We start from the raw sequence: 13,442 nt of genomic DNA, 5'->3' as shown, positions 1-13,442 counted from the left end.
TTTGGATATTTACATCTAGCATCTCCATCGAATCATTCTTATACATATCGTACAGCATCACCTCCTGTATATCGTGACTAAACCCTTTCACTGACCCAGATCGCTCCCCGACACCCTGCCCTAATCCCTTCAGTCAGCAGCTCATACGGCCGCGCCTGCTTCGCATCGTTCTCGACCGCATGATCGAGGTGTTCCAGCTCCTCATCCCTAATCTTCCTCAACTGACTCAACAATGCATCCAACTCCGGCCCCAAACTCACCCCCCTCTCCTCACACTTCCCCGCCCAATCAAGCAGCACTCTGACCTGCTCATTATAATGCGTCCCGATCTCTGTCTCCACAGCCTCCGTACAAGCCATCGCGGCCTCGCGGCCCAAGAACGCAGTCCCCCACCCCAGCACACTCGCCGCTGCGGTCCATATTGGCGTCATGGCTGTCGGCCGGATGCGGTGCTTCGACAGCACTTCGTTGAAGAATTTATAGTGCCCGGCTTCCTGGTCATACATGTGCTTCATCAGCGGGCGCAGGTGCGGGTGCGAGCGCACCAGCAGCGGGGACTGCGCAGCGTAGATCAGGATGGCGGCGAGTTCGCCGGTTTGGTTAACGCGCAGGGCGGAGGCGAGGAAGGCGCGTTGGTCTTTGGTGAGTTCGTGGATTGGCTTTGAGGGATTTGGTGGTGAGGAGGTGACGGTTGCGTTGTTGGTTGGAGGGCTGAGGTTTGAGGCTGCGGCGCTGTCGGGGGTCGGCGCATTGGGGTTGCTGGGTGTGTGCGGTGTGGTGCTCTGGAGTCGCCGCCGCGGGCGGGACGTCGATGTGCATGGTGTGATGGTCCGGGGCGCAAGAAAGTCTAGGATTGGCGTTCGGCTGCGGGCGAATGTACTTGGTGAGAGAAGTCTGGCTGACATGGTGAGTGACTGTGGTGCTATTGTTGCACTGCGACACGGCAAGTGACGAGGTGAATCCGAGTCAAAGTGATAGCTCACATCGATGAGCTCACCAACTTCCGAGTTAGCGGGCCCGCTTTTCGCGTCGCCTTGACGCGCCGGCTGCCAAGACGAACTCTTTCGTCCTCGTTTCCCCGACCTTGAGCTACAACGTCTCTCCTCACCCCTGATTCTGAACGCCTCTCGCCTGCCATCGTTCTTTGCGCCACGATTTTCACGGTCTGAATCGTGGAAACCATCATCTTTTCTTCGCAAATTCGATTACCATTTCTTCACCATGTCTGACATCGACGATGAACTCTTCGCCCTCGCTGGCGGTGACGAAGAGGCAGACGTTGAAGAAGGCGAGGCGTGAGTGACCTCCTCTGTTTTTCTTTCATCATTACCATCATTGCGCCATCTCCAATATGGCTCCAGCGACCGCCCAGCCACTCTATGTTACCTGGACACCTCCTGAACGACGCTGACTCTCGCCAGCTCATCGCCAGCAGCCTCTTCGCCGAATTCACTAGGCTCAGATGCTATGGAAGAGTCCGACTCCGAGCGCGACGATGAGCCACCTGCACGATCGACCGATGTGCCCTATCCTCTCGAGGGCAAGTACATCGACGAGTCCGACAAGAGGAGGATCATGGGCATGTCGCAGCTGGACCGCGAAGAGATTCTCGGTCAGCGTGCCGAGGAGATGAGCAGAGCCAATTTCACAGCTGAGCTGGCTCGGCGTGCGGCGAATCTGCAGAACGATAGGAAACGCAAAGTTGACTCGGAGGAGCCTGAGGAGAACAGGCGACCAAAGGTCAAGGCTAGGGTGAACGACAAGCTTGAGGAATACAAACGCAATCGCGAGCAGCGTGGTCAGCAGAGAGACCGAGACAACGATCGTCGCAGCCACCGCCGGAGATCGAGCTCGGCAGATCGCGACGGCGCATCGGATGTCGATGCTGACGGCGAGAGCGATGTCGAGTGGGATGACCGTGCGCCTGTCAAGGCTCGCGAAGAGTTGCCGGCCACTCTTCGTGACTTCGACTCCGTGCGGGTTGGCCGAGGGTTCTTCTCTGAAGTCTGCTTCTACCCAGGCTTCGAGGATGCCGTCACCGGTACCTTTGGACGTGTTGGTGTTGGACAGGATGCGCAGCGTCGAACAATGTATAAGATGGCGCAGATCAAGGGTATGTTCGTTCACCTACAATTGAAAGCTTCACTAACTCGTCTCCAAAGGCATCAACACCGGCAAACCTTACGTCTTTGAGGGCAAAAACGGAGCGAAAATTGCAACCGACCAATACGTCATTGCGCAGCATGGGTCAACTAAGAAGGATTACCAGTTCCAATTCTTATCGAACCAGCGCTTCGACGATCGCGACCTCGACGTATATAAGCAGTCTCTCACTGAGTCGAACTCGAAGATCCCCACCAAGTCCTTCCTTGAGCGGAAGTACGACGACCTCAAGAGCCTTCGAGACCACCACTGGACTGAGCCTGAAATCAACGCACGCATCGCAAAGGCAAAACAATACCAACACCTGCTTCACCGCAACTCGGTCGACGCGCAGCCAAGGATACAAACACAGTCCGAAGCTGCCGCTGTCAAGACTGCGGAACTCAATCGCCTCAACCGCATTCATGAGGCGGAGCGCGTACGAAAAGTCCAACTGGAGCAGCAGCGCCAGAAGAAGATGGACCAGAAGAGAGAAGCCGCGCGCAAGCAAGCCGAAGAGGAGGCTAGGAAGGCACAAGAAGAGGCGGTGCTCAAGAACGAGACAGACGCGTTGTTCGGTGATGACGACGTCTCATCGAGAGCCAGCACGCCGAAACCGCAGGATAAGAAGAAGACAGAACGCAAGGGTCTGCCAACATTCAGGAAACCGAAGACAGATGACGACTTCATCGCCAGTATGGATCTGGATTTCGACATTGCGATCTAGTAACGGTCAATTGTCTCACGTCTCTCGAAGGCCACTTGCTCTGATATTACCCCAGCGCATCAAAGACTCATCTTGTTTTGCGTTTTTGCATACCGGCGTTCCAGCGCACCATGACGACTCCATCGAAAGTATCTACCTCCGCCTGTCCAGCATTATCTAGACGCTATTCAGTCATCGCCATCTTACTTATCTTATGTATATCAATATACCCATTTCATATAAGCATCCATGATTGCGCCCATCTGCATAGAACATACCTGACATTTTCAACGCCTTTCGGTGTGCAATAGAAGTCTGCACATGTCACCCTGCCACAAACGCACCAGAATACATCACTACGCTCCTCTCCTCTTCCTGACATGCCTGCACAGTATCATCATACCTCGTCTGTGACGCAAGTAGTGTCCCTTCGCTTCACATATGAGCCAAAGGACAGCATGGCAGTGCATGGCATGGCATATTCACATGCGTGGTCGTACACGCAGCTGCGGAATCGGAACGAACATCTGCTGTGTACTACTCAGCGGCATTCATTTCCGCAGCCCATCGGCTCTCTCCTAATCCCCGACGAGTTCACGGGGCACATTCACAGCAACAGCGAGTCTCATGAAAAAGGAAGCTGTCTGTTGGATTTGCATGCATTCTACGCAGCCGAATGTCTACTAACACTTCTGCGAGCCCAGGAACTTCGCTACACTCGCCGCCGTCGCGTTGTGCACGGGGAACGTCGGGTGCAGGTCGTTGAGCCACAGGTACTCGTTGACCGCGTACGCGCAGCTGGGGTCCTTGGTGTACCACGTCGGCGTGCCGCTGTGCCTCGTTAGCTCTCCGCATTTCTAACCCAACTCGTGTCCGCATCTCGGGGTGTACTTACTTGGCGTACGCCGTGCAGAACCCGGTCACGTTCTTCAGCCCGCTCGTCTGCGGGTAAGCCTTAGGGTTCGCAATCACGTCCGCAAAGACCTTGTACGTGTCGTGCACGAACAGATTCGAATCGGCGTGCTTCTTCTTGAACGCCTTGGTCAGCGCGCTGAGTCGCGCATTCCAGTCCTGGATGACCTTGCCCTCGGTCTCGACGGCGTAGCCGCCGTCGTCCTTGCTCAGCGTCAGCGGCGCGAGCTGCACGGGCGGCACCGCGAGGAACAGGAAGTTGCGCGCGCCGGTCGTGTACACCTGCTCCAGCAGCGCGTCGTAGCGCTTGAAAATGGCGTCGTACAGGGTGGCGTTGTTGAGCCACCACGAGTTGCCGACGTCGTTGATGCCGATGAAGAAGGCGAAGAGCGAATCTTTGGACGTCCAGGGGGTGTCTTTGGGGTGCGAGCCGTAGCGCGGAGTGAACTCGAGCTCGACTTGGTCCTTGAGAGAGAGCACGGTGGGGGCGTACGGGGTCACGAGGGCGGAGTCGACGGTGGCGCCGCCGTAGGCGAGGTTGTAGGCTTTGATGAAGCTGGCATTGTAGGTTGTGGCAAGGAAGCCTGCCCAGTTGGGACCGTTGGAAGATGTCCAGCCGCTGCAACGAGGTTAGTGATTTCACGGCGGTGATGTTGGGTGGTGTGTACGGGAATGGTGGGTTGCCGAAGGGGTTTCCGACACTTGGCTGTGTGCCATTGACGTCGAAGCCAGTCTGTGTGTAGCTGTCACCGCTGGTAGTTGTCAGTATGAGATATCAGTAAGTGGTGCTACCTTGTCCTACAAGATGAAGAGATTCTTGACGTTCTTCCACGAAGACCATGTGCAGGTTGGAGCTGCGACCGCCGAAGCAGCCAGCGAAAGAAGAATAGACGTTGACTTAACCATGATGTCAAAAATGTTTACAAACTTCAGACAAGCTTTCCAACCTTCTTACACGGAAACAATCTTCTCTATATACGCCAGGATGCCAAATAACAGTACCTGATCACCATCCACATACTATGAGTGCCGGGACCATGCTGGCGCGAACCAGATAAATTAATTAAGGTTGATCTCCGTAGATTACCCCACATATTGAGATATCCTGTTAAAAGAGGCCAGGACCTTCGCGGAGAAATTGTAAATGACAAAGTTGATGGCGAACCGTCGTGACGGACTGTCGAGCTAGGCTAATTGGATGGTTGCTACCTCTCCGTATCTGAAGAGGTATGGCTCGGGCCGGTTCAGGCGCATTGCGGCGATGTCAATCAGATGTAGACCACGACCGAGAGAATTACAGACCCGGGTTGAGTCCAGAAGCTACAATGCACGCCGGATGAAAGGGATGCGTACTTCGTATGGGGGTGACTGATGTTAGGATGGCTGACTGTGTAGGAGGCCTTGTCCGACCAATCAGAGTGGGGCAGAGTTGGTTGTGGTAGGTTGAAGTGATCCTTCTGACATTGACACAGAACCCGTCGGTCCAAAGGGCATCGCCTGATTATCGTTGAATTCCCAGGTACATGTACGAAGCGTAATATCACGTGAACGACTTTCTTGGTGCGGGATTTCGTCCAGCTCATTGCTGACCGTCACGTGCAGGTGACCCGAGGCGTCCATGAATGAGGCTTAATCGGCACTCGGCCTCCAAGATTTCCTAGCTTATTCAGTCAAACACGAAAAAGCCATGAGCCAGATCACGGAAGAGTCGGAGATGCAAAACCGATGACTGGGTGTTCACGGCTGTCTGGAATGTTCGAACGTCATCAGGATCGGGATGCAAGGACTGTGTTTGTGTGTGCTGTGGGCCCTGACGTGGGGTTGGCAAGCACGAGGAGCCGCACTGGCAATGCCTCGCCTTCGATTCGTCGGCAGTGCTGGGAATCAGCGCAATGCAGAGCTCAAAGACGGTGAACATTTGCGCGTAGGCTGAGTGAAGTGGGCGCAGCACGGCAGGTGGCTGAGGTGCAAAACGCCGTAAGGCTGAGGATGACAGGGTTCTGTGGTTATGCTCCCAGCCATCGTATACCGACGTATAGGCATGCAGGATACGTGCAAGCCCAAGCCCGGCGGCCAAGCAGGACATCCACAATGCCACATCTGTCTATAACTTGCATACCGCTGTCGCTTGTGCACAAGGACTTGAAAAGCTGGTCTCAGATCCTTGAAACGCGTGTTTAGTCAACGGCCAGCGCGTTCTTCGTCCATCGGCCGTACCACCCTCCGACCGTGACCATCGTCCAAGTTTCCAGCAGCCTGCGCGAAGCTGACGTTTCGATTCCCGAGAGCCCGCACCCGTATAACTCCGCGCTCCTGCCATGTCTGCCTACTGAAGAACCGTTCATTATACTTGCTATCCTCGGAGTCTGCCTTAGGCGTTCATTACCGACGGTATCGATACGGAAGTTCAGTTCAGTTCAGGTACCGAGCGTCAGCGCAAGCACCTGGGAGAAGGAGAAGCTCCAGCTGTAAGGCGTTCGCGCACCACACACGGCATACAAACAAGATGGCGGGCATGGAGAATATCGAAGTGCACAGCAAGGTACGTTAACCGTGCTAGCTCGCTGTTCAAGGCTGACCTAGTTGCTAGTCGTACCTCGTTCGCTGGGTCAACGTCTCTGCAGGCCACAGCATCTCATGGAGCATACAACCGCACAAGAAGTCTCTGAACTTTGGTATCTTCAAGCACCCAGGCAATGCGACCGGCGCAGCCTCGAGTTTGCCCTCGGGCACGATCCTCGACAATGGCCCCGCCACGCCCGGCCTGGAGGTGCCAACAGGTCACACACGAGCACGAGGCGCCTCAACGTCAACGTCACGCAACGAGAGGACATTTGTATTGGAGAAACTGGCTGCTATCGGGCTGAAGCAGGTGCATTGGCAGGGAAAATGCGAGGCTGATATGGTATCTATGGGAACCTATGATGTTCCGCAAGGCGAAGGCGGCATGTATGGCCTGGTGTTCGACAACACCTTCTCCAAGACCGTCTCGAAGACAGCAACCTTTGTGCTCATGACGTACCCCACCAATGCGCCGCCGAAGTCAGGTCACCACATGCACTATGCGCAGGCAATGGCAGGAGCCAGCTCCACCAGCCTCAATAAGCCAAGCCCTTCAATGGGACCCGTCGAGTCGTCCGAGTCGCTGCCACAACAGCTCGCAGAGCGCCCACGCTCTATGCACGAGAAACCAAAGCAAGCCAGTATCTCTAGCTCATCATTCATGACTGGCGTACTGCTAAAAAAGAGGAGGAAGAAGAACCAGGGGCATGCCAGGCGCTTCTTCTCCCTTGACTTCACTACCTCGACCCTCTCGTACTACCGCAACAACCACTCGTCAGCTCTGCGTGGAGCCATACCACTTTCTCTCGCAGCAATTGGTGCAAGCGAGGAGACAAGGGAAATTTCGGTAGATTCTGGAGCTGAAATCTGGCATCTGAAAGCGAGCAATGCTGCCGACTTCGTCAAGTGGAGAGATGCGCTCGACAAAGCCTCACGATCAGCTGTCGCTACAGCCTCACCTACTCTACAAATCAAGGGACAGCCCCTTCCAACCCTCCGCACACACTCAAGATCCTGTGGAGGACAACCAGTGGGCCAGAGTAGAGGCGCTAGTTGGTAGGGTAGCAGGATCGCGCGATGCAGTTCGAAGGCTAGCCCAAAGTACAGATCCTAAATACGGTACAGCGTCGGGCGTCTCCTCAGGCGCATCGACGAGCAAACTGAACGACAGCCTATCTCCTGCACCATCAGAGGAATCGGGTGACTATTTCCCCGAGACTGGCGCTACAGAACGTAAGTCTTTCTGGAAGCGCAAGGCCAGCACCTCGGCGCAAAGCCCATCTGGCATGATGAGGAGAAACACATCTGGCGTTCCTTCGCCTGCTGGACCCGTTCCTCCTGTGCCTGCTTTGCCAGCGAACATCAATGGTGCTCTCGCAGTACCGAAGCGCGCAAACAATGGCCCGGCTTCACACGAGGACAGTGTCCACGATCATTGCATGGCTCTGCTGCGAGATCTCGACTCTGTCGTAAAAGACTTCTCGGATCTCATCAACCAAAGCAAGGAGAGGCGAAGACCGGCACCTCTTTCTGCAGCGCCGTCTCGCCTTAGCATCGACTCACAAGAGTCTGCAGACGAGTTCTTCGATGCGGAGGGCGGTGATGGGTCCAAGTCTAACCTGCTTGCCATCAGGCGTGACAGCAGAGAGGTTGAGGAAAGACAAGACGATGAGAGCTCAGATGACGGATCAGAGTCCTCGTCAGAGCACGAAGCGGCTGGTGTCATTGACCGAGCACGATTCTCGATGGACCAGGCGCCCTCACTGTTCCCTGTGCAGCCAACCTCACTCGCCCCACTCCCTCTGGGGCCTGTGAAGCGTAGAAACGCCGTTCAAGCACCTAAAGTGCAGCCGCCAAGTCTGATCGCGTTCCTACGGAAGAATGTTGGCAAGGACTTGTCCACAATCGCTATGCCTGTCTCATCGAACGAGCCCACATCGGCCTTGCAGCGCCTAGCTGAGCAGCTCGAGTACAGCGAGTTGCTCGATGCAGCTGCAGCCGCGCCGTCTGACACTGGTGAACGGCTCGTCTACATGGCTGCTTTCGCTATCTCCGCCTTCAGCAACAGTCGTTCTAAGGAGCGCGCAATCCGCAAACCCTTCAATCCTATGCTCGGCGAGACTTACGAGCTTGTCCGTGAGGACAAGGGCTACCGTTTCATCGCCGAGAAAGTCGTCCACCGTCCCGTTCGTATGGCTTGCCAAGCAGAAGCGAAGGAATGGACTTTCATGCAGTCGCCAACGCCTGTCCAGAAGTTCTGGGGTAAGAGTGCCGAATTGAACACCGAAGGTCGCGTGCGTATCTTTCTCCACAGCAGCAACGAGCACTACTCTTGGAGCATCGCTACTTCGTACCTCCGCAATGTCATTGCAGGCGAGAAGTACATCGAGCCCACAGGCACAATGACCATTGTCAACGAGACCACCGGCGCGAAAGCGGTATGCACATTCAAGGCGGGCGGCATGTTTGCCGGTCGCTCTGAGGAAGTCAGTGTGCAAGTTTTCGATAGTACGGGCTCGGTGCTGCCTATGGGCGCAGTAGGAAAGTGGACAGCAGACTTACAATTTACGTCCAACGGCCAGCCCAATGGTCAGACCATCTGGAAAGTAGGTACGCTTGTCGATAAGCCTGAGAAGCACTACGGCTTAACCTCGTTCGCTGCTGCACTCAATGAGATCACTTCTATCGAGCAGAACCATATCCCAGTCACGGACTCACGACTCCGGCCTGATCAGAAGGCGTGGGAAGATGGAGATCTGGATAAGGCTGAGGGTTTGAAGGCTAGACTCGAGGAGCGACAGCGCGCTAGGAGACGTGTGATGGAAGAGCACAACGACGAGTGGAAACCAAAATGGTTCACAATGGCCCAGGGAGCAGAGGCGGCCGCTTTAGGCGACGAAGAGACATGGAGACTGAAGGGTGGAAAGGACGGGTACTGGGAGAGCAGGGAGGCGAAGCGTTGGGATGGAATCGTTGACGTGTTTGAGCATTGAGAGTCCGGAGCGACGGGTTCGTTGTAGAGGCAAAGATACGTGTGCCTAGATGCAAGAACTGATCCCGGATCTTCCATGAATCGGCGTATTGCAAGAGACTCGGTGACATTTTTTGTATATGGATGGCAAACTGATCGATCTACGTGCCTCTCATCTCGACTAAAGAGCCATCATCACGTCACTATAAGATCTTCGGCCCTTACCGTGCATAGCTGCGAAGTGCTTCCGAGATGCGATATATCGAAACCTACACATCCCAATCCATCCACATTACAAGCTACCTTCCGGCACGCATCCTCGCATCCAGCAGGACCTTCTCTCCGGTTCCTCCAAAGTACCACCCACCACCTACTCACCCAGCCCTGCCCACCACTATCCCCGTGTCAGCCCACCACATGTCACCTCCAGCTGGCGCCAGGCAAGCCACCCGACTGCAGCGCGCCCATTGTGCTCGGGTCGCTTCGCGTGCGGGAGTCGGTGTAGCCGATGCCGTGCCCTGCGCTGCTGATCGGTCTGCCGCATTCTGCAGCTGTCAACCCCTGTTCGGGCTGGCTGTGGGGGAGTCGGCTTGGCCGGCGCAGGGGAATGGACACACGAGCAGGCGCCTGCATCACAAGAATGAGGGGGTGGGTTGAGGGGGGGCTGCAAGTGGGAGGTTGTGTTCTGATGGATGTGATATTGAGGGGAAGGCACAGGCGATGCACGTTCTTGTCACATGTTTGTTGTGGATACGCCCAATCGTTTTGGGATTTGTGGTGGGACAGCGACATGTTGTGGGATTCGCGAGGCGGCTGTGCATGGCCACTCCCGTTTGTGACAGCACAGCGTATAGGGTCTGCCGGCTTGCGCTAGGTGCTGTGCAACTGAGGCTGCGTCTGCACCTCGATAATAGTGGCGGCTGTACCTGAGGCAGGCGGCATGTCAACCCTACACCATGCGTGCGAGGTACTTGCGGTCGCTCTTGCAGCTTCAGCGTCCGTGCAAGCCGATGTCGCATGCTTTTGGAAACTGATTGGCAATCTCGTGACCTCTGTATTTCCGGCGGCAACAGCGGTCACCATTGTGATGTGTACTCAGATACGTTGACACCATGGCGCCGAGGGCTAAAGCTCCTCGACTGAAACACAGCTCGATGGCAAAATTTTGATGATACTGTACGCAGCTCAGAGCTTTCGGGCCGGGATTCCAAGCCCATGGGTGGCTGGCCTTTGAACAGACCCATGTTAACTGGGGAGCGGTTGGGTGACCGTGTGCCTCAATTGTCGTGCTCGGATGCCACTCCACTCTTAGCTGTACATAGTGGACCCATACACCTGGACAGCGCAGTGGACAGCGCAAAGCCCGAGAGATAAAGCAACCAGTAATTGCGCGATTTATCAGTCGAGTCCCTGCTAGAGCTATTGAGCTCTGTTAGTGAGCGGGCTCACCGCACGACGATGGCAGTAATTGTCCGGAGGTTGTGACAGTGGCATTGTTTGGTAGCGTGGGCTGAGGGGAGACTACTGCGGTGTACTGCAGGGCAAACTTCTGCATGTGGGCCATCCACTACCTAGTGGCTTAGTATTATATATATATTTCATTCGTCATACAGAACAACACGTTGATAGAGGAAGAGGCTCGTGAGGTGAGATGAAGTTGATTGACGTCCGTACTCTTGGTTGAACGAAGTTTAGAGTTTGGTATGGGGATGCGGAATTGCCGCTTGCCGCTGTTTAGCCTCCCGCTTACGAATGCCCTACCTAATTGGAGGCATGACGCAGCAGCCTAACTACTATACCCATTTCAGAAATGTTTGAAGCGTCATACTACGTAGAAAGGACTGCTGCTCTCGGAAACCAGACGCTCGTGGCATGGGGAGCATCCTGTCTTTGCATTAACCAAAATGGCTGTACCTATTGCACGAGTAGGCAAGCGTCCCTGATCGTGAAGAAGACCGCAGATCGTGAGTCCGTTTCAAGGGTAGGTGGAGTTAGGACGAGATCTCAAGCGGGGTGAATCGCGATCGCTCTAGGCCGAAATCTTAAATGTGTCGTCCAGGCTTTTGGTGGTTGATTTACAGACCGAACAGAGACAGGCTTCCTAATGGGGACCTGTCATGCAGTAGTCGTTCACAAGAGGTCGCCGCGTCGTGCCTCGTCATTTGGACCGGACTCATAAGGAAGCCGGGCTCCAGTTTTACTCTGCATGAGGCCGCATAAGGTTGTGGAGTAGCTGGGCTAGGAAGCCTGCAAACGACCTGATGGTGGTGACCACTTCGCGTTCGATGCAGATGCATGGCGAACTCCGAGTTGCTGCCAACTTTTGAGTGATTGATCAATTAGAAACGAAACAGTGGTGGACTTGATCGACTTCAGGGTTCGTGATTTGCGTTGCCGCCAATCTTCGGGCCCTGCCTTCCTTCCGCAACGATTAAGCGAGGCAACTTTAACCATACCGTCGTATGCCCACGCAGCGAATCAGTCTCCAAGCACCATTATTAAACCATCGAGTCTGCGGACCATCTTCAGTTTAGGGTATGATTGGCCTTTTCTGTCACATACGCGAACGCTTCTACAGCGCCATCTGCTGCCCATGCTCTGACTGGCTGATCAGTGGCAATCGTGGTGAGCTGAACGGCTTAGCCGACCCAACCACTACCGATCTTGCGAAGATCAGACTGCTACCGGTATTCGGCTACAGTGACACCGGTGTTACCGGTACAGCATCCAAAGCCTCCGAAAGGAACGACATCCGGAGACAGACCTTCTTGTCTGCCCGTCCACCCGCTTCGGCGCAAGCCGCCCGCTGTCCGTCACCTTCGACTCGCACTAGGCTGAATGCATCCCCTTTCGACAGCTTGCATGTTCTCCACACAAAGTGGTCGGCTATCAGCGAGCTCACTGCATGATCGACAATCCCCACTACAATATGGTCGGCGATTCCAACACGAACGTATTGCTTCACGGGTAGCTGCTATTCGCCAAACCTCATGATTATCATCATTTCCACATCTTGATCGATCAAACCTCCTGGTATTCGAGTACCTACGAGATATCAGATGTGCTTGCAGTGAACATGAAAAACTTTCAGCGGTGGGTCTCAGCACATCGTCTCGGCAACGCCTCACATGGATTCTCTTGGCAAAAATCATTCGCCAGCCAGACATCTTTTTTGTCCTACTTGGCCTAGACTGCAGTAGTTACGAAGGACGTCACCCATGCCACGCCATGCATGTATGGATTAAATCCGGTCTAGGCTCCGTAGGATTCGGCCAGTAATAATGCTCAGTACATTACAGGAGCCAGGTGTTTTGACCTCCCAATAACTTTGATGCTGTACGCAACGTCTTCCTCAAATCGTTTTCAGCTCCGGCGACGCTTGTGAAAAGCCGCATTCTACCCATGCATGATCACTGAGCCCTTTGCATCACTAGTTCAGGGCACAACAGAAGCTCATCCTTGCTCGTCAACAGCTTGTTCAAGCTACCTCCAAAGCTCATCCCTGCTCAGCTGTGGTAGCTCCTGTACGCATTAGCTACTGATGCAATAGTCGACCAACCTCTTTGACGTGATTAAGGTGATCGGTACACTGCATACGATGCCCCGCTTTTGATTCCCGTGGTGGATTCTCAACCAATCCTAGCTTTGTCGAAGGATATAATTTATTCGGAGGGCCCGCAGCTCAAGTAGCTCCTGCTGTTCAATTGATCTCCACATGCTTGGACTCAGGTATTTTAGTCCGTCAACCCCCAAAAGATTGTTCAACTTGACTTACTGACGGTCTCAGAAAAACATAAGAAACAGGAGCATCAGGATTCAGAAGAAACAGCTGACAACGTTTCTCACCCCTCACCAACCTCATCCTCCGACCATCAGCACCCTATAACTTCAGAACCTGTTCGTCAAGCTCCTGTTCGCGCAGAAAGTTCCAAATCAAAACGGTCGAGTTTTGCTTCACGTTTCAGACGATCTACTTCTATAGAGATCGCTCCGAAGGCCTCTGGTAACCAAGATACCAATACCCCTCCACTTCCCAGCAGTCAACCATACCCAACTACAGCGAGATCCTCCATTTCTATTCCGGCACCAACAACACCTGAAGTTGGTTCGCAGGACGACACTGAGAGCATCAACACAACAGTCACCCAG

At 54.5% G+C, this 13,442-nt stretch overlaps 4 protein-coding genes across 4 annotated transcripts; 2 read left to right on the top strand and 2 right to left on the bottom strand.

The window, feature by feature from the left end:
• Nucleotides 1-973, bottom strand: C7974DRAFT_393082 (ubiquinone biosynthesis protein COQ7-domain-containing protein). The gene has a single exon (XM_046141744.1). It carries the CDS (start codon nt 903-905, stop codon nt 78-80), a length of 828 nt encoding a protein of 275 aa, XP_045998360.1. The 5' UTR covers nt 906-973; the 3' UTR covers nt 1-77.
• Nucleotides 974-1,221: 248 nt separating this feature from the next.
• C7974DRAFT_310527 (uncharacterized protein) lies at nt 1,222-2,869 on the top strand (the record flags this gene model as incomplete). The annotated part of the gene is made up of 3 exons (XM_046138274.1): nt 1,222-1,295; nt 1,422-2,113; nt 2,163-2,869. The coding sequence occupies 3 exons, from the start codon at nt 1,222-1,224 to the stop codon at nt 2,867-2,869; spliced, it is 1,473 nt and encodes a 490-aa protein (XP_045998359.1).
• Nucleotides 2,870-3,128: 259 nt separating this feature from the next.
• Nucleotides 3,129-4,807, bottom strand: C7974DRAFT_174933 (uncharacterized protein). The gene is made up of 4 exons (XM_046136226.1): nt 4,563-4,807; nt 4,429-4,512; nt 3,744-4,379; nt 3,129-3,679 (listed from the first exon to the last, which is right to left on the bottom strand). Exons 1-4 carry the CDS (start codon nt 4,664-4,666, stop codon nt 3,532-3,534), a joined length of 972 nt encoding a protein of 323 aa, XP_045998358.1. The 5' UTR covers nt 4,667-4,807; the 3' UTR covers nt 3,129-3,531.
• Nucleotides 4,808-6,266: 1,459 nt separating this feature from the next.
• C7974DRAFT_375651 (Oxysterol-binding protein-domain-containing protein) lies at nt 6,267-9,315 on the top strand (the record flags this gene model as incomplete). Its single annotated transcript, XM_046140222.1, has 3 exons — nt 6,267-6,302; nt 6,351-7,378; nt 7,413-9,315. 3 exons carry the CDS (start codon nt 6,267-6,269, stop codon nt 9,313-9,315), a joined length of 2,967 nt encoding a protein of 988 aa, XP_045998357.1.
• Between the last annotated feature and the right edge of the window lie 4,127 nt (nt 9,316-13,442).

Source organism: Boeremia exigua (genome assembly GCF_020726555.1).
Source record: "Boeremia exigua strain MPI-SDFR-AT-0100 chromosome Unknown C7974scaffold_5, whole genome shotgun sequence".
Taxonomy (NCBI): domain Eukaryota; kingdom Fungi; phylum Ascomycota; class Dothideomycetes; order Pleosporales; family Didymellaceae; genus Boeremia; species Boeremia exigua.
The sequence above is the reverse complement of the archived record's forward strand: the minus strand, read 5'-3'. Positions and strand labels throughout refer to the sequence as shown.